The sequence below is a fragment of the Apium graveolens genome, chromosome 3 (genome assembly GCF_009905375.1).
Source record: "Apium graveolens cultivar Ventura chromosome 3, ASM990537v1, whole genome shotgun sequence".
In the NCBI taxonomy this organism is placed as follows: domain Eukaryota; kingdom Viridiplantae; phylum Streptophyta; class Magnoliopsida; order Apiales; family Apiaceae; genus Apium; species Apium graveolens.
Genome location: NC_133649.1, coordinates 21,581,566 through 21,603,025, shown reverse-complemented (window position 1 = coordinate 21,603,025; position 21,460 = coordinate 21,581,566). Strand labels below are relative to the sequence as shown.

The following is a 21,460-nucleotide window of genomic DNA, read 5'->3' as shown; positions in this document are numbered from 1 at the left end:
ATCCCAAAAAAAGATAATGCTTGTAGAATACAAGATTTACGTCTAATAGCGTTATGCAACGTCCTTTACAAGATTCTTGCAAAGGTGTTGGAAAATAGACTCAAACCAATGCATCCTGATTTGATTTCGGAAAACCAATCACCATTTGTCCCTGAAAGTAACATTTCTGATAATGTATTTGTGGCTTTTGAAGTTATACATTATATGAATAGGAAGATGGCCATGAAGGTGAAGTAGCTATTAAACTTGACGTTAGTAAAGTTTATGATAGAGTAAGTTAGTCGTATCTGAACTCACAGATGCAAGCTTTAGATTTCTGTAGCAAGTGGGTAAACTGGATCATGATGTGCGTTAAAAACTGTTTTCTATAAGTTCTCTTTCAATGGATCATCAACAGGGCCTATTATTCCAATAAGGGGGTTGAGGAAGAGGGACCCTTCTATCCCCATACGTGTTCATGTTCTGCGTGGAAGGCTCATCAGTGTGCATCAATAGGGCCGTTGCTGAAAATTCTATAACTGGCACTTAAATATGTCCATCTGCTTCATGTAATATCCGGGATATATCGTGTAATTATTTTTGCTATTATATAATTATTATGTGTGTTCAGTATCTATTATGTGAGCTAATTGTTAAGTGTTATCTGTACTTGAATATTCAAAAATAATATTAATTGAGTATTTTAATTTTTATATGTCCAAAATAAAATATAGATAATTTTCGTATCTTCCTAATTATTTTTATGTTGGTTTATGGATTTATAAGAATCATATGAAATTTCTAAAATCTTTTTCCGGGTAATTAAAATCTATTTTATAAAAACGGGAACCAACCGACGTCAACCGTTGTTACGTTTTTGGAACCCGAAACTCTTTCGAAAACTCCTTCCTAACCTAATTGTAATATTCCGAGCATATTCCATGTTTCGACTTTTTCGATCCGGCGTACGGTTTGTCTTGCGCGGGTCTTGGCACAACATTTTCGATACAATATTCGTTTCGGTAAATCAATAAAACTCGTATTTTCGATAAACATGAGCTTTTTATTAAACTATCACAATTATCACTTCGTAATACGTGTAACCAGGCGCTGAGACCAAGACCGCAGTACAAATTGTACTGATTTGGATAATTATCCCAAAAACCGATACCGTTTGGATCAGTTTTTACAAATAAACATACCGTTTTATATCCGGAATGATCCAACGGGATCCTAATTTTCCGTAATTATAAATAACCTTTTACCGTATTTTATTTCGTATCAAAATCATTTGCAGACAGATAATTATATAATTTTCAGAGAAAAACCCTAATTTCCTAAAACTGTTCTAAGAATCAAACAAGCATTTGGAGGTGTTATTGAATTCGGTTTGGAAAGCTCGAGTAACCAATCTGAAGGTCTTGAAGAGCTCTACCAGATTCTGTAATCCATACACCTGCAGAAATCAAGGTTATTTTTCTAAAAATTTATTTATTTTCGAATTTATTTTATTAAAAATATGAATTTTTGTTCGGATGATTGTTTGTATGATTTGATGATTGCATGTTGTAGAGCTTATTTTCCTGATGATTTTCATATGTCATACGTCTGATTTGGAGTTCAATAACATGTTCAAATTTGAGTTTGATTTTCGAATTTTAAAATTAGGGTTTATAACCCGTATGAATGTTCTTAATTGAAATTTGGGGGTTTCTTATTCTGTGATAGATTGATGTTGTGTTATAGTGGGTTGTGTTCTCTGTGAAATTTGCAATCTAGTCGTATAAGTTTCATGAACCAACGAGGTCTGTAGAGAAGGGAGTTGTGTTTTGAAGTTTTCCGATGTTCGCCGGAAACTGGAAAATTTCACGGCCAAATTCCGGCCAACTCAGGGATTGTTAGGATGAATTAATTGCATGGTTGTGTTCCTGGTAACCTGTAGATGTGATCTGGAGGTGTTGGTGGGGTGAGGACGCCGGGAACGTGTTCTCCGGCCATCCCCGACTTTTTTCGGCGACTGGACTGCAAAATTGCAGTTTGGTCCCTGCAGTTTTGAAAACGATGCAGTTTGGTCCCTGTAATTTCTAGACTTTGCAAAAATTGGATTTCTGTTTTAAAAATATTTAAAAATTATATTTCTTATTTATTTTTATTATAAAAATTTATTTTTAATTTCTGAAAATTCTAAAAATTATTATTTTAATTCTGAAAATTATTTTTAATTCACAAATAAATCTAAATTAATTAGTTAATTAATTCCAGTTAATTTCTAATTGATTGATTGGTCAATTAATTCGAAAATTAATTGATTAATTGATTTAATTAATTATTAATTGATTTTAATTAATTATTTAATTAGATTTAATTATTTAAAAATGATTTAAAAATTCTGAAAAATGGTTTCGAGCTTTAAAATATTATTCTAAATTATTTCCAAGGCTCGATAATTATTCTAAAATTATTTCGGAGCCAGAATTGGCCAACCGAACCCTGTTTATTAACCCGAAATTGATCCAACGACCCGTTTTAATTCTGAAAATGTTTTAAAAATCATTTTAAATACCAGAAAGCCTATTTATGACCCGAGACTTCTTTATAAATAATATATCATTGATTACGTGATGTATTATGTGCTATATGTGACTTGTTAATTGACTATCGGTCTATATATTCGGTGTTTACTTGATTATCGCATAACTTTCAATCCGTTAATCGGATTTGGGTAAAACGAAGGGTAAATAGAATTATGTGTTGAATAGAATTTCATGAGTAAATTATTGATAGATGCTTATGATATATGAGCAGAAGAGGCAAGACGTAGGAAAGGGAAACAAATAGTTGAGGAGTAAGACGCTTGTGATTGGAAACGAGTGCAGTGTAGTAAGCTAATATCAGGCAAGTGTTCTGAACTTTCTCGAGATATTGTAGTATTTGATAGTCAGATTGATATTGCAAGTGCTTTGAAGCACTGAAACCTAAACTCTGATTCCAGTTATTGTTCTTGAGCCATAAACCTTACTCTTTCTAGACCATTGATTGTTGTATACCTAAACACAAGTCTCAAGTATACGATATTACTCCACAAATACATGTAAACAAAATCCCAAACACTGAACTGAATTACTTGTACATTCAATCATTGTATCCTATGCTTTGGAAGCCCAAATCTTTGAAATCCTGAAATGTTGATTCCTTTGTTATCCAATTCTTTCATTACCCAGCATCCAAACTTTTAAATTGCCTTATTGATCCTTACAAGGATTGAAACCCTTTCATTGTTAAACATTTATTATTGTTAATGATTTCGGTTATTGTTTATTATTGCATATTCTGTTATTATGTTAGAATTGGATTGTTTTTATAAAATTGTGGACCGGATTCTTGGTCAGACCATATAATGGTCAAGTTAGGCCAATGTGTGCCTTGGATCCAGTAGTTAGAGCAATGTTGTGTGCCTTGCTCGGGGTTAGTGCGTGACTGATCAGCAGCCTAACCTTGGTTTTTAAATTAAAAGTATAGTATCCAATTCTAAATCATAATCCATTGTTCACTTGATATCATAATCATATTCACCTGATGATCATTATTCTCAGTTTTGTCATTGTGATTTGCTGAGCTAGTTAGCTCATTTGTGCGATGTTGTTTATATTTTTTCTAGTTAAAAAAAGAACCAGTTGGTAGCAAGGATCCCCAGTCCAGCGCGAGAGCTAGGGGTTCAGGTTGAGAAAGCTGAGCTAGTAGGCTTCTTTTGGGATAATTTAAATTTGTAAAAGTTTGTAATAATGTTTAATACTCAGTTTGAGTTTGAAATAGTTGGGATTGAATGGTTTGTAATATATTAGTGTGTTTGGCTTGTGTGCATACTTTAACCTGTTGCGGTCCGTGATGGTTGGTAAGTAGGGTCACTGCATATATTATTATTATCTTTATTATTGTTATAAACAGGTTATAATTAAGGTGTGTGTGTGGACCCCAAACTTCTGACCCGGGTTTGGAGGGCGCCACACTTCAGTTATTTCTCACTCACTTTTTACAGACGATAGTTTCCTATTTTTTAAAAGTAAATAATGAGGAGGCTAGTAGATCAGAGCTTTATTGGATAAATTTGCAGCAGTCTCATGGCCAATCTGTTAATTACCAAAAATCGGGAGTATTTTATAGTTCAAATATCAGCCAAACAACTAGAACCTAGATATCAGTTGTGTTAGGCGTGCATAATGATCTGGGTGAGGGTAAATACCTGGGACTCCCTTCCCTGGTGGGGCGTTCAAAAAGTATGTTTTTGGCTTTGTCAAGGACAAGGTATGGAGTAAAATTCAAGGGTGGAAAGTAAAGCCTATCTCTAGAGCCGGCAAGACAGTATTTATTAAAAATGTCGCACAATCTTTACCATCTTATTGCATATTGTGCTTTCTGCTCCTATTATCAGTGTGCCAGGAGATTGAACGAATGCTAAATAATTTTTGGTGGAGTTCAGGAACTAGTGATCATAAAGGCATTTATTGGCTTTCTTGAAATGCTATGAGCATCACAAAGTGCATAAGTGGCATGGGTTTTAGAAGTCTACATGGTTTTAACATGGCCTTACTTGGTAAACTATGCTGGAACTTTATTAAGAATCCATCATTACTGGTTGCACGAGTGTTCAAGGCTCGTTATTTTTTCCAATCTCACTTCTTAAAATCCATGTCGAGATCAAACCAGATCTGCATCTGGTAAGGTATTGTCAAAGCTAAGGAATCATTGTATAAGAATTTTAGATGGGTGTTGGGAGATGGCATAAAAATCGAGGCTGTTTATGATCCGTGGCTAGCTAGAAGATCATATTATAAGGTGGATCAAGGGCATACATATGATATTAGGGAACCAGTGTTTGTGTCTGACTTTATGGTGGCCAATTCTAAAAGTCGGGACATTGATAAGGTACGCGACTTATTTACATAAGGAGATTCGAAATAGATTACTGTTATATGTATATATGATGCCAATAATAGAGTTGCTTGGACCAGGACGGTAGATGGAAATTATACAGTTAAAACGAGGTATCATTCGTGGCATGAAAGAAATGTAGGGACACTAAATGTGCTGCAATGAGGAGGTTGGAACAAACTGTGAAAAATTGAAGTCCCTCACAAGGTTAAAGTCTTCAAGGGTGTTCCAAGGGTGTTCAAATCCCAATTAACTGTCCTATGCGTGAACATGAGAGTGAAGACTTAATGCACGTATTTTTTGACTGCCCTTTTGCTCACTTTTGTTGGCATTATGTAGAAAGGGTATATAACATGAGCAACGTTGAGTATGCACCGGATTGGTTGGTCCAGAAGATAGAATTGGCACAAGGTTATGAGATCATTACAATGTGTCAAGTATTATGAGGCATCTGGTTTTTGAGGAACAAGAAAGTATAGGAAGGTAAATTTATTAATCATCGTATAGTTATGGATTGGAGTCTCAAATGTTTCTCAGATTGGAAATCAGCAAAGACTGATAAATCAACAATGTAGACTACTGGTGTAAGCATAATGGTCTATTCGAATCACAAATGGACCCCCCATAAAGTAGGTCGTCTTAAGCTCAATGTAAATGCATCGTTCTATGATGGTTCTGACACTTTCTCTATTAGACAGATTATCCGCGATCATACTGGTTCCATGTTAGCAGGGAAAGTTGCTCGTCTAACAGAAGTGAATACTGCTTTTTAAGCAGAGACCGTAGCCATATCTAAAGGATTGTGCTGGTTAATCTCTTTGCCATATAAAGACGTTAACATCGAATCTGATCCCCTTTTGTCTGTCCAAGCCATTCGTTGTGCTAAAGATAACTCTCTGAAAGTTGGCAATGCCCTAGATAAGTGTCGAACTTTAATGCAAATTAGGCCACATTTTGATATCATTTTGTTAAACGGCAAGCAAACACGTTAGCCCATGAAATGACCCGTATTCCTTGTTTGCTTCATTGCCAAAATATTTTCGTGTTGCCTTTGAGACTATCTTGATTGATTCAACATTTTAATGAGATTTACGTTTTTATTCAAAAAAAAAACTTGCGCGGAAAATAAGTGAGAAATATTATAATAAGGAAAATGTTAAAGACCCTAAATTTTTATCCAAAAAAATTTCCCCAAATCTGATGTGTCATATAAATAGTTGGCAACCTTCCTAAAATAAAATGGGACCCCACGTGCATTAATATGCGTCGACAAATTAAAATAAGCCACGTATCAGCCATGTCATTTGGTAAAATTTTTGGCAAAAATATTTTGGGTACCTAGTATTGCTCTTATAATAATTTCTATTACTATACAAAACAAATTTTTACTAAATTGAGCAACACCCTTATTAATAAATCCAATCAAATATTCAAATCTTGATGCATAAGGGGGTATTTTCCGCTACTGTAGCAGTACAAAGCGACAAAAGGGTGAAGGACATCCAAATCAAATCATCGGCACCGCCCAAATTGATTGAGTCTATGCATGAACTATGAAAGCATCATAGAGTATTATGAGGCCCTGGACTCCTGACCGCTGGGCCTGTTGCTCATACTTATTGAATGCTTGCCCCCCGTTTGCTTTTTCTAGTGATTGTTCAATGCTGCAGACAATTGACAATCAGCCCGTCACAATTAAAATTAAATGAAATAGCTTACAGCACGGGTCTCGATTAATATTTATATATTTTCATTTTTATTTTTTATAATTTTATTAAAATGCTATATAAATAATTAAATACTACATAATGATTATATAATTATAATTTAATTGTGTATAATTAAGTTTGGTACAAATATTATAAATAATATATGATATATGAGATCATATTCATAAATAATAATGTAAATATTTGTTGTTGGTAAGATTTGAACCTGATAACTTATATGTATCTTTATAAATAATAATATAAATGTTTGTTATTGACGGGATTCGAACCTGACAACTTGTGGAGTGTATTTTTTAGTATTTGAATCTAACGGCTCCGATTATTTGATGAAAAATATCCGACGGTCCTGATAGAAAATGATAACCAAAATAAGGGTTAACCAAACTACAAATTATACTCCATTCTGGTTATTATAGTATAGTATAGATTACCTTTCCATCTTAAAATACAAGTAATTTTTATTATTTATATGTATTTTAAGATAAAAAGTAATAGATATACAATTTATTGTTTTATTTTATTTTTCTGAATTAAAATATACAGTATTAAATTTTAATTCAAGAAAAAAAATAGAAAAATATATTCGAAATTATGACTTTTATATACCTTAAAATACGCGTAAAAAATTAAATATGCTTATGTATAACTTTTATACACCTTAAAGTACGTGTAAAAAGTCAAAAAAGACTTGTATTTTGGGACGAAAGTTCTTTCATTCTCTTGTTTTTGTGATTTTTTTTTTGTCATTATAATATTTGTTGTTACTATAATAATGTTAATAATTATAACCAAAGTCATATATCTTTGGTTTTTTTTCTTCAAAAATACAGCATTTTTTTAAAAAATATTTCGAAAATACTTTCATTTTTAAACTTATTTTTAGAAATATAATTTTTAAAATTTCATTTTCAAAAATAAGATTTGCAATTTCTACAACATGGTATGTAATTTTTTTTCAAAGTTGATTTTAAGTTTGTTTCGGTTGCAAATTTGAAATACAACTAATATAACCTTAAAATTAACATTTGAAATGCATAGCAAACTGTATTTTTATAAATGAAAGTTAAAAAATTATATTTTTGAAATAACTTTAAAAATGATAGTATTTTTGAAATAAGTTTAAAAATATAAATATTTTAGGTAATTTCTTTCAAATATGCAGCTTCACCTGACCTTTACCGGATGCATTGTTGCATTTTAGGAAGTGTTATGATTTCTACAAAAGAAAAAATTGTTCTCTGAGTTATTTTTTTAACGGGTAGATTATAGCAATAACAACAATAGGGCATTGCATACACAGATTCCACGGCACCAAACTAAAATACTAAACCTTGCAACGCCTAAACCTTACTGCAACAAACTAGGACAATGTTTATTTCTCTGGGTTCTCTTAATTTTTAAACGGTTTACCTACCGTGTGTTTACGGATACGTGATAAACACGAAAATGTATAATTTTAGATTAATTATTGATAAAATAATATAAATGCAGGAGTTTACTATTGTTATAAAAAAATGAAAAATGTATTAAAATTACACTTATTGTATGACAAAATAAAAATTTGGTATAAAAGAATTTTCATAACATCCACTCATGTTTGTGCGGACAAGGTGAGGAGTGGGGGGAAATCCATAACCCCCATCCTATCATGATGTTTAATGAATACTATATATCAAGTGCCTTCGCTACCACTATTAAGTTGATAAGGACAATCCTTAGACCTCCCAACTTTAAGCAATTATGAGAATCAAACAACTCATTTATGTCACCTATTATAAATCTTCGTTGAAGATATATACAACAACCTAACTTGCTTTTTTTATTATAACTCAACTTATTTGGCATAATGGAGTATCAATCCTCGCAAATCTCGTGTCATGATTAAATATGTTTAAAAACTTACATTTTATTTCAAATAAAAGATTTTAAATAACAATATTTGAATTGTTATTTTAAATTTTCATGTTTATAATAATATTTAAATGTCATTTATTTCAAATAAAATTCAAATTCAAATTTCTAAATAACTTATTTGATCAAATCCAGAATTTTAAATAAAATTCAGTTTCCCAAACTAACAGTAACTTTCGGAACTTAGTGGGTTAATTAATTAATTACACTATACACTTTTCAAAATTACATTAGTGTTCCAAAATGATGATATAACACCAACAGAAACACAATTGCCCATATTTTACAAACAAATGTGATCATAAACTAAGCATAGTCACATCATGTACTCGGAGTCTAGTATACTAATCACAAACATAAGTACATAACAGAGTGATCTATTTACATTGTCTAATCTCGAAATCATCAATATACAGCGTTTTTCTCAGTAAACTTCTCAACCTCCTGGCTCCTGTTCCGGGCCTCAACACGCCATATTTATCCGCCTGCAAACTTGAACAATTTTCAGTTACATTCTCTCCCTTAAAACACCATCCTCCATAAGTGAATTCTCCGTTTTGTCTGTTCAATAAATAACGATCAATCTTGTCAAGAACTTGGTGGTCTTGCTTGAATTTCCTAGCAAATGGTCGATGACTGAGGATCATTTTTGCGTAATCTCTGAGTCCGAGTAATCGAGGGTGTTGTTTTGGAGGATTGTCCCAAGCAATGTAGTGGAGATCATGGTTTACAGTTGTGTTTCTGTACTCCTCTGAGTTGCATATAACGGACTGAAAGTATCCTTCAGGCGATGACACAAAATTCGTGTAGTACATAAGGAGCGTTCTTGGTAAATTCTCCCACCCCATAATGCAGTACTCTGCAAATGACCTTGATAACATTGTCCAAGCAGATCCTGAATATATTTATGGTGCAACTTTGTAATCTAATCATTTTACAGATATATGCGCACAAAGAAAGAAACTTGCTATATCGCCTGATAGATTAAGAATGTGATAATCTTTTAGCTGCCTAATTAAGTGTTAATAATTTTATGACATGCGTCGAGTTTTTTTAATACACCAAGTACTTACAAAATGCATCACTTCACTCCCAAAAATATAATTCGACTTTGATAGTGTTACTTGCTATCATCAATTTATCAGGTCAGGTTGAGAGGACCGGGCCATGAACTTTGGCCTTATGGTTTAGTAGCTCAACTGCACTTACTCTTCGTAAGACATTAACTGCAAATTATGGGAACACAGTCTTCACCTGATCCTAGTGCCCATATATGTGTGTACAGAGATAATATTTAGGCAGTGAAACAAATATTAGATATTTATTTGTACATATCATATGATGTGCAATAGCATCTAATAAATTGTAATGTGTAATTGTGCTACAGCAGTGCACTATGTATCGTAATTTCAATAATTAATTTAGAAAACTGAAATGAGATATGTGGCATAGAACAATGGAAGAATAAAAGACTGCTATTTTTGAAGTTGTAATAGCAATACCTGTATAGAGCTTAAAGGCTGTTGGAACAGGTCTTTGCTTATCAGCCCATAAGATATCTGATTTGTTTAAACTATACAGACCTGGATCTATCATTATTGGTTTTGCTCTCTTGTTCCTGCACATCAAAATCTTAATATGGTTTAACACTATAACTATGTACACAGGTGGAAAGAATTATCTCTTAGCTAGTTGATACCGATGAAAAGAAAAACAGAAAATATATAAATGGCCTTACACTTTCCATCCCAGATTGCTGCTGTGTTGTACAAAGTTCAGGTCCCTTGGCAAGTCAGAGAAGGCATGGATTAAATCTGCAGTGATGGAAACTACCACGTTACTAACTATATTTAATACATCTCGTGCTTAACTCTACAGCATCTACATTACATTTATTTCAGACGCATTCACGAACATCTTCAAATTGTAAACAACTGATAAATGAATCTGAGAATGGCTTTTTTTTACCTTACACGGAAACTCAAGAAAATTTAAGCCACGGTAATCTTTGCGTATTTGCAAAAAAATAGCAAAATAAAGACAGACAGACAGACACTCATTAGTCATTACCATCTTGAGTTACAAGTGGGTAATCAGAGGCACTGAGATTAATAAACCAGTCCCATTCATCAGCTCTTCTCAAAAGTATAGACATTGCATGTAATGTTGCAGACAACATCGTCGGTCCTCTATAGGTAACCAGATTAGGCTTATCAACTACCCAAATATTTCCCATTTGTCGAAAAACCTCATAGCTAGTGACAAATTCAGCAATCTCCAATTGCTCGATTTCGCTAGCCTCATAGTCCATATGAATCAAGTAGTAATTCCCGGGATGGTACAAGGCAAGAACGGTCCTTTTTAGCTTTACGACATCCCCTTTTGATGCAGAAATTAAGTAAGCAAATCTAACAGGGTATGAAGGTTCTGGAATATCCAAAGATTTAGGTGACCATAAGTTTGTGACACTGTCGAATGTTTTAAGAAGAGTTGGTACGTAAAAAAGAGAAAATGTAAGTGCAGTTAAAAAGAACGGAATGAGGTATCCTCTAACACTTGTTACTTGAAACTTTGAAGAAACCATTCTAAAGAATTTGGGAGAGTGATTTGTAAGAAGGTTGGTGGACATTTTTTTGATTAAGAAGAAATTGCTGTTGAGACGGAGTTTGAGATTTAATATAGTGGATTAAACAGGAATGGTGTTTTGTTTTACTTTAAGATGAGAATAATCTGATTGCAATGTTGTAACTAGAGAAAAGAATGACAACAAAATAGCCACTTGAATAGATGCTAAAATGTGAGGAATAGCAGTTAAACAACAGTACTATGAAAAAGAAACAATGATATCATACATTTCATACATATTATTAAATTGTACAGAAGAGGTAATAGTCCTGAAGAAATTTAAAATACTGGCATGCCTGTAGACTGCAAATTTTCTGAGTTTGAAAACTTCAAGAAATATCAACTAGTAGCACAAGTCCACAATGCACTGATATGATATTGGAATGTATAATTCTCGTAAATAACTTTAGTCTTTGCTCTTTAGCTACCCTGAATCATAAACTTTCGGCTTATTCATTAACAGGTAATAGAACTTAAATTTGAACAGGCCGCTGGATATATTTGTAGGACAGCTAAAATAAAATGCATTAGATTATGGACTTCCAACCTGATTTAATGAAATAGTATTGGACTTAAACTATAGGCTGAGGAATCTTGGGTTCTTTAATTTGGAAGTAATATGATTCCAAGTTCGGTTATTTTAAACGACTTTCCTTGCTCTTTCAGACATACAATGCCTCATTTTGTCATGTCTCGCGATGGATTTTCCTTCCTTTTTCCGCATTTGGTTTAAAGGATTGAAGGCAGATAGTCTGTCAAGCTGTTAGCAAGGCCAACTTGATCCTCTTCCCCAGGGATCTCAGGATGACAATAAGTTCTGATATTGCAGTCTATTGAACATCCTAGAAATGGTAACTTGCCCAAACAAACTGTAAACATCTATACCTGCATCTGTGTTAACGGCCCTATACGGCAATTTAGCTGAACTTATAGATAAAATTAATAGCAATGTGCAGTTAGGATAAGAATTAAGAGGATACATTCAACTGCTCCTACATTTCAATCAAGCAAAGTCACTCTGGCTCATTATTAAATTTTACTAAACTACCATTTCTGAAATCAATGATGTGGACAGTATCCACTATTTTTTTATGCAAATGGATCACAAGAAGGGTATAAATTATAAAGTGAAAGAGAATCGTACGTATGATCTATTGTACACATGATCTCAGTTTTCGTCGCTAGGTTAGGATCTCATGTACGTATGATCTATTGTACACATGATCTCAGTTTTCGTCGCTAGGTTAGGATCTCATGTGTGTACTACCCACAAATTTATTGTTTGAAAGTACTTGTGTACTTTAAAATTTAATTTGAAATGGCTTTTGCGGCAGCCAGGCAACCCGGAATAATATGAAAAGCATCCAATATACTAAACCAAAATAATGACAAATTTCTTAATTCAGAGAATTAGAAAATGCTATCAAAATTGAATATACAAGTGTACGAGATGTTACAGATGCTTCAAAACAGATAAAACTTTATTACTGTTGTTATTTATTTCTGAAATATTCTTATCCAAACAGAAGTTTAAATTCTTGTGATTTGATTATAGCGTACAGGGAGTGGGTTTCTGTGAACGGAATATAGTAACTTTAACAAGTTAGTAGTAGTTGAGACGGATGAACTAAACTTTAAAAAAACAAACACCACCGCACATTAACAACTTTTTAAAGTTTTTTCACTTTACCCTTTTCTTTTTAAGACCTTAATTTTATAAACATACGCATCTTTAGAAATCACCCAACTGCATCACGAGTAACGTTTACATAAAGCTACACAGATCCTGCTTATCACGTCACCGCACCTAGCTCTTTGTTTCTCTTAAATTTACTTTCATAAATTTGAATGAAGTTTGTTGAGTAGTAGGAAGAGGTCATTAATCAATTGCGAATAACTTTCTTTTTTGTTTCGGTATAATAAAGACAATATATTTTTAATTTCGATATATGAATGATTTCAATGAACGGGGATATAACTTTTCGATCCTAAAGTATGTATTCATTTATCGAGGTTGACCCAAGTCTGGATATAGACATGCATATATAAACAAGTGTATTATGGAAGATAATGGGTTGAGGAAGACTTGGAACAAGGTGGTGGAAGTAAACGATATCAAGAAAGACTTTGAAGCTATTGATCATTTCTGTATTCTATACCGTAACAACCAAGAAAGTGGACGAACAATTATTATATGTTGTTTGTTTATATGGTTGAATAATCTTATAAACTGCTTCTAGTCACCATCAATCAACATGGCAGCAATTAAGAACCTCAATTCTACAAATCCAATTATACTTTCAAGTCCATGCATTAAAGCCTGATCATTGATCAAACACTCTTCCCCCTTCTGTTTCTCTCAATAACCAACACACTGCAACCGATCGTTTCTTCGATATTTATTAGATTTTTCTCGAATATTTGAATCAAAATGCAGGTACGACAATCGAACCTCAACCAGTTCGAGATGAGGCCACCTGGAAACTTTCTTCGGAAGCTTTTTCAAAATCTATTCTTCTTGCAGTTTTTACTAATTATAGTCTTGGTGATTTTTCTCATGATTCGCGGTCTCCTCTCTGCCCATGCGCACCATTTCCACCCACAGAAATGGTATCCACCGCTTCTTGCATCTGTAGCATGTGGTGGAATAGTCAGTTTGTTATGGCAATTGATGAGCAGCTACAACCCGTCAAGAACCATGAGATCAGCTTTCTGGCTTAGCCCTTTGTTAACTTGTGCTGCTGGAATTCTGTTTGTTGCTATTGGCTCCCCTGGAAGTCTAGCAGCAGGAGCTTTGGCTATCGTTTCAGCAATTATACAATCCATTTACTCTTGTTGGGTCATTCCTCGATTTGAGTATTCAGGCCGAGTGTTGACTACTGCTGTTGCATTCACTCCAGCTAAAACATCTTTGCTGCGCTTTCTAGCAGTTGTTGCTAGTACTCTCTATTCGTGTTTCTTGGTTGCGGGGATTGGAGGAGCCACTGCTACCGGAAGCGCCTTAGATAAGTTATTCATTTTCCTAATCCTGTTAAGTTTGACATGGACTTTGCATATAATCAAGAACACCATTGTAGTCACGCTCTCTTGGGTCAAGTACATGAAATTCGCAGTTGGTATGGATTTGGATGCAAAGGATGCTTTGTATGAAACACTTGGTAATTTAACGGGAACTATCTGTATCGGTTCAGCCATTTTACCAATCTTGAGTGTTGTAAGAGGTTCAGCTAGAGCCATAAGTTTGATTTCAGGGGAGACGGATGAGTTTATGTTCTCGTGTGCTAATTGCTACTCTGGAGTCGCTTCCAGGCTTATTGCACATGGGAACCGATGGGGGTTCGTCCAAGTGGGAGTTTATGGAAAGAATTTCGGGCAGGCATCAAGAGATACATGGGAATTGTTAGGAAGAGGTGGGCTGGAACCAGTGATTGAATCGGATCTCACTAGCTCATTTTGCTTCCTTTGTGGAATGGCAGGGGGATCAGCTAGCTCCTTGGTAGGTGGCTCATGGACACTTTTGGTTCATAAGAGTTACGCCACAGAAGTGTCCATTTATGCTTTCTTAATAGGATACTTCATGGTAAGAGGTCACAAAAAAGTAGTACTAAAAACGACAAGCATCAAATCTCAGAAAACTAACCTCTTTTTTTTTCTATCTGCAGACTCGGGTATCTATGGCATGGCAACAAGCTTGCATTTTAGCATATTATGTGGCTTATGCAGAAAATCCGCAGAACCAAAGACTTGACCCTACTATCTCAGAACGAATCAAAGAGATACAGAGATTACAGCAAATACAAGAGATACAGAGATCACGAGCCTAATCATCAGAATACTGCTCAGAAAGCAGTAGTGGCAAGTTCATGATTAAGGACAGACAGCTTCATCACAAATGTGACAGTGCCGACAAACAAATCATACAATTCAATTATTTTTTGCATGCATAGAAATTCATTTTTCTGGAATATATGGTTAATGAAATTAACTTAGCTGAATCCTCAACTGCTTCTTCAGCAACAAACACACGAGCTCCTCTCATCTCCCCATCAAAAACAATGTTTGATCGTCAGTTAGTTATATAACAAATGGCTGCGCGAAGATGAGATGTTCATAAATTTAGCATGATATCTGATATGTGCTACATTGGGTCATTAACCAGTAGCATGAATATTTCCCAAGATCATCGATATCCACAATGTAGAACCAACTATATCTCTACAATGGTAAACCTGATCCATGTAACAGATATCATGTTTGAAAAGTGAAAAACTCTGAAATGGACATGTAAACAGATAACTGGAAACAATTAAAGACTAATACAACATGTATCACCACATCTCGAGCAAATGATATTACCAATTTCACCACAACAACCTGCATGTAGACTATTACCAAAATCCTGCTACAACTAATAAGCTTCCTTGTTGTTCCACTCTTTCCTGCTGGCTGCTAATTCTTTCCAGCAACTGCATTTGGTATTTAGATAAATCGGTAATAAATATAGATTCCGGAAGTAATGTTTAGTCTTTGTTGTATACTTAAGTGTACAGAATCAACTTCTATGGTTTCATAATTAGCATCCATGTCTAAAAAAAAACTACAAAACGTTTGCATTTGAAGTGTGTAAGGTATCAACCTCATTCTCACTTTGTGTGTGATCAAACATGGTAGTTCATAAAACTGACCCCTTCTACAGCACTTAATTAAACACTTCACCGTAATTTTGACGACCCCCTTTCAGTCATTACAAACCAATCTGGCATCGTATAGTCCCCTTATTTGTGAAACAGATTTAAATGGATTTAGAAGCACTAAACTAAGCAGAAACATCTTCTTTTAACAACAATCTAAATTGTTTAAGGCACAATTAGAGTAATAAATCAGTATTTAGTTAATCAAGTTCTAACAGAAACTATGGAACAGTTCCTTGTTCTTCAGATCATTATTGTAGTTATTAAGCTATCGTATTCTCATTCAGTAAAGTTACATAATTTTTGAAAGCTTTCTGAACCAGCAGTGACAAAATTTAACCAGAATTAATGTAATAGACATATTCCTATGGTGTTGTCAAGCTTATCTTCACGATCTGTAACCAGTCGCTTTAACCTTAAGGTGTTAGAGTAAGGCCGTTATTAGGATCTTATATCTAACCCTTTAATGCAATAATTTGTTTAAAGCATACAACTACATTAACTGAACCTAATACCATATAGCCAATTCAAGTTAAATGTTCCATAGCAACTTTTTATGGATTTTTTTTGCTTTGTTCACAAAGTGGAACCAACTGGGATGACTGCTATAAAGTTACTATCGTGAGCTCTCATCAAGAAATTCTTGTAATTTTTCTTCAGTAAGTTCTCAGGTGTTTCAATTTGGGAAATAGCATTCTGACAAATAGTTTGTCCTCTAGTTCCTTCGAAAATAAGATTAAGTACCATTAAACACACTCCCTGACCCTGACCAATAGTCTTAATTTCTATATATTAGCAAAGGTTAATAAATGTATAGTGTTAGACGCTGTTAACACGGGAAAGTTAAACATTAGTCCTGATTTCCAAACTTTCTAATAATATGCATATGAATATCGGAGCACGTAGAATATAAATTAGCTCTTTGTACAAACTACAAAGATGTATCAAAAACTCCGTAATTTAATTATAACATCAGAAATGATTAAGTTTTGACAAAATAAAAAAAAATACAAGATGACTATAGTTTCTCACTTGAGCATCCGGCTAAATTTTGTCAGATTTCAGAAATGTTGTGCTTGTAAATTTTTTACAGACCGCCTTGTTGACAAGAAATGTTGATGTTAACTTTAGTCCTAATCTTTTATTAAAACGACGGTGATCTTGATCTTGAACTAGTTACCAAAGAAAGAAGCTAGTTATTCAAATTTTTCCAGCAAGGTTACAAAACATTTCACAGTCTGATTGATGTAGTATTTAGCTGTAGCCATCAGTGTCCCTTTATCCATTGGACTCAAGTGTAATGAATTGACCAAACGTGCTAATACCTAATATAACAACCTCATCTCATTATAATGTTCACATCATACTCTCTGTATAGATTTATCTCCAGTAATTACTCCTACATTGGAACAAATACATGAGCTAAAACTATATCAGAACTTGATTAAGATACGTAAATCACGATATTGCAGCTCCAAACATGTGTTTCTAATGTATGGTTCACGGGGCTTATGGTTGTCCAAAAGACGAAGAGTTTCACGTTTCTAGATCATATGAGTACAAGAATAGTTGTCTACTTGCAGTTGCAGCCACAGATGTTGATGGACCATGCTTCTTGAGTCGGACTAGGTACAGAACAGATAATACCTAGACGACTAATGCTGCCGGCCAACTTCTTGTAGGTTGTGGTAATGAAAGTGATAAGTTACCAACTAGAAGTGTCCTTTGTTACGTCAAGACACCACAGGAGGATCCCACAAATGTTTGTTTATCCTAATGTGATCATGATATGAATGTCATATGTTTGTAACTAAATCCCTGTAATCTGCCTACCTCTTGTGCAGAGTTTGTTGAGGACTGTATCAAAATACGCCACACCATGAATTGCCATATTAGTATACAACATGCGGTTCACAACTTATTTACAAGAAAGGAAAAAGAACACTTATTTTTGAATAAGACTGTTCTAAGAGCCATTATGCTTTAATAATCCTAGACCTCCTGCAACTTTTAGAAACATGAAGCAGAAGTATATGGCCAGAAGACCACCTCCGAGATACCGGTCTGGCCGCATATCGTTCCTTGGCAATATTACGAGTGCCCAAAGTAAGCCACACATCAAGAATCCTATAGTTTCATATAAAGAAGAATCTACAGGAATCACGTAAGATTTCGGATATTCAGACCATGAAGCAAAAACAAGTGACATCCCTAGGCCAACCAATGTGTTGAAAACTGGGCCGGCATAACAGCCTGAGATTGCAATTTGAGCCCCATCTGGACCTCCATGTAATGCCATGGCAACATTGGCTATCAAGTCCCCAACTGAGTTGCCCCAAGCTAGAACAGTTACTCCCAAAATTGAAGGGCTTACACCAATTATGTTCCCAAGTGAAACCAATAATGACACCAGTTCTTCGGCAATAATATAAGTCCAGGTTATGCTCATAATGAATCTACCTGCAAGCCAGGGCAACAAGCAAACTTTTGGTGGCCTAGACATTTTAGTAGTCACCAATGCTATGTTCCCCAAAACTATCCCAATCAGAAAAGATGCTATATAGATCACTAGTTTAGTTTTGGAATTCATATTTTCTCTTTGACTATTCCAAAGGGTTGCCAGGAGAATTGGAGCCAAAATAACTGATAAAACAGCAAAGGGCTTGGACCATCTTTCTTCGCAAACCATAGGTATTGTAAGTCTTCTTGGCAACTTCAGAGGCAACTCCATAACATACAGAAATAGCCCTGAGTAATGACATAAAGGCTCCTTTTTGCAGCAGCACCTTGACAATTGTCTCTCATCTGAATCTTCTGATCCATTTATTGTAGCCAAGTTGCATTTTTCCTCGTCGACATAACCTAACAAAGGTATTCTAATCTCACCAAAATCATTCCCATCAACTCTAAAATTTTCTTGCTCACTGCTGGATAAATGCATGGTCCAAACCACAGATATGTACATAACATAAATTGAAGCAAAACATATTGCAACCCATATATTGATTCTTCCAACAACTATAATGACTATGAGAGAAATAAGAGAGAAAAGTAAACATAATACATCTCTTATAAAGCTGGGCTTATTAACAGTAATTTGATTAGGCTTAATTAATATGCTAATAACTCCAACCACAATACTTGAGATGACAAAAGCCCCACCCAAGACACTGTTGAGGCCAACATCACCATCACCTGATCTCGTAAAAGAGACAATACTAGCAATAACATCAGGAGCACCATTTCCCAATGGAAGCAGAGTAGTACCAGCTATAGTTGGAGAAAGATTAAGGATTTTTGACAGGTTTTCGACCGCAGGACAGAAGTACTCAGAGGCTGTATTAGCCAGTAAATAAAACAACAAAACAAGCCAGAGGAGAAGAATGGAATATCCCAACAAAGGGAACTTCCCACAGCTGCAGTAGAAGATTTTAAGGCAGTTTATATAACCTTTTGGCTTGCATGATTTGTTTGATCTAATGTATACACACTTGGACTGATGATCAGTGTAGTTGTGCAGACCAGAGCAGTCATCATCTTGGACTAGGAGATTTGAAGATTGTGTGAGAACTGCAGGTGATGTTTGATTGGCAAAAGCATATAAGTTGGTAGTTAAATAACAGGACAAGAAGAAAATGAAGTATGTATTAGAGAAGAGAGGAAGTTTCATGGTATTGATGAGAGAAAAATGTAAAGTGCTAAAGTTAGGATTTAAAGCAGTCCATGGATTATGGAAAATAAATTAGTGTTGTTAGGGAAAGTATTAATTTTGATAGTATCTCAAATCTCAATCATATTCAGAGAATTATTGTACAATGAAACAAAATAGATGAGAGAGATGCAAAGAATTTAAAGGTGGCGTCAAAATCCAACTTGTATTTTTTGGCATTTGGCATTTTTATCAGTTAGGCTAACATTCCTCTCATCACTCATGCAAGGGTGAAAGATTATTGAAACTCCTGTGTTTTATGAATTGTCTAATCAGTCATTACTTGTTGCAAAATGAAGTATAGTTATGAGGTGAATCCATTCCAGGCAAGTTATTTAATGACTGAATTCATTGCATTTAACAAACTTCTTTACATAAATCGTAGACACATTTAGAAATGTATTATACTGTTTTGCGAGAGTCTTGTACATTAGACATTAACGGTATTATCTTGTGTACAATGTACCTAACTTAGTCCCAACCACTAATAATAAAGTGAAAAAAATCAAGTGTTTTGAAGGCACTTTATAGCTTATCCATATCAGTTTGCCAAATATTACAGGTCAATTATATAGAAGTAGATGTAAATGGTAACTTGTTCTAAATTGAAAAAGATGGTATCAGAAACCAGAGCATTAGGGGACAGGTATGTTTTTCCCAGGGAACAAATGTCACAAAATTTAGAATTCACCATTCTTTCTTCGTATGTGGTGTGTAAATGTCAGGGGTGAGATAAAACTAACAAATTGTTCACTCCGTTACAATTATTATAAACAAAATAAATACTAATAATTTCCACAACTGTTGGTTTTTAAAAGCAATTCAGTTCAACTTGTTTGACTTTCTTGTCACTTCCAGATATCCTGTATTTCTGTTTTTGCATGTGTATGGAAAAATCAAGAAAGTAGCTGCTAAAATTTATAAAATAAAAATTAAATAATAGATATTTTTTAGGACTTTTTTGTGGGTGGTTAGGTTATATCTTGACTCTAGCTGGTTTAAAATCACTGAATAAGACAGGAGATTGAGCTTGTTAGGCTATTTAAATTTTAATTAAATATAAATTTGCCTATCACTATTGCGCTGTTGGAAAACAGTAAACTCGTTTCTGAGTCTACCTGATATGTTAATATTGGTCAAATCTTTTAAAAATTTGAATTGAATGAATAATTTTGTTTGATAAAAAAAATTCTAAAAACATTTGAATATATGGTTTTTAAAGTTACCCTATTGAATAAATATTCTTATTATACAAATTTTGACCTTTTTCAAAGATATTAATCTCAAACTAAAATGGCCTATGTATATATGACTGTCAAATTTTATAGTTTACAAAAAAGGTATATAAGAATAAATTTAAAATACTTAAAGTCATTGTATAAAACTATTGTCATTATAAAAAGTCAATTATATAATACTTTTTATTATAAATATAGTATAGATATCCCAGGAGAGAAGAAGAGAAAGAGAGAAGAAGAAAGAATATATTATTTCCAAGTGAGTTTACAAACTCCATTTAGATGGCTATTTATAGGTATCGGATATATAAGATACATGAACTTGAGAAGTCAACGAACTCATATTTATGAAAGATCAAAAGATTAAATCTAGAAAGTTCTAGAGACATCCATTCACAACACTTCCCCTTGGATGTCCAGTTTACGATAATTGTGCCTCGTTAAAACCTTTCTAGGAAAAAACCCATTACGAAAAAAAATCATAACAAAGGAAAAAGAGAACATCGATTATGAAAATTTAGTTCAAGTCCTTAAGTCGACGCATGTCAATCTTATGTACCAATTTCTCAAAAATTGATGGAGGTAGTGATTTCGTGAATAGATCTGCAAGGTTGTCACTTGAGCGAATCTGTCGGACTTCAATTTCTC

General features: G+C 34.0%; 3 protein-coding genes across 3 annotated transcripts; 1 reads left to right on the top strand and 2 right to left on the bottom strand.

Annotated features, from left to right (window-relative positions):
* Positions 1-8,851: 8,851 nt before the first annotated feature.
* LOC141710627 (beta-glucuronosyltransferase GlcAT14A-like) lies at positions 8,852-11,214 on the bottom strand. The gene is made up of 4 exons (XM_074513189.1): positions 10,620-11,214; positions 10,288-10,363; positions 10,052-10,167; positions 8,852-9,444 (listed from the first exon to the last, which is right to left on the bottom strand). Exons 1-4 carry the CDS (start codon positions 11,176-11,178, stop codon positions 8,927-8,929), a joined length of 1,269 nt encoding a protein of 422 aa, XP_074369290.1. The 5' UTR covers positions 11,179-11,214; the 3' UTR covers positions 8,852-8,926.
* A 1,997-nt stretch (positions 11,215-13,211) lies between these two features.
* Positions 13,212-15,163, top strand: LOC141711958 (protein PNS1-like). Its single transcript, XM_074514692.1, has 2 exons — positions 13,212-14,754; positions 14,837-15,163. Exons 1-2 carry the CDS (start codon positions 13,606-13,608, stop codon positions 14,996-14,998), a joined length of 1,311 nt encoding a protein of 436 aa, XP_074370793.1. The 5' UTR covers positions 13,212-13,605; the 3' UTR covers positions 14,999-15,163.
* A 2,028-nt stretch (positions 15,164-17,191) lies between these two features.
* On the bottom strand, positions 17,192-19,610 carry LOC141711957 (cation/calcium exchanger 1). Its single transcript, XM_074514691.1, has one exon. It carries the CDS (start codon positions 19,533-19,535, stop codon positions 17,832-17,834), a length of 1,704 nt encoding a protein of 567 aa, XP_074370792.1. The 5' UTR covers positions 19,536-19,610; the 3' UTR covers positions 17,192-17,831.
* Between the last annotated feature and the right edge of the window lie 1,850 nt (positions 19,611-21,460).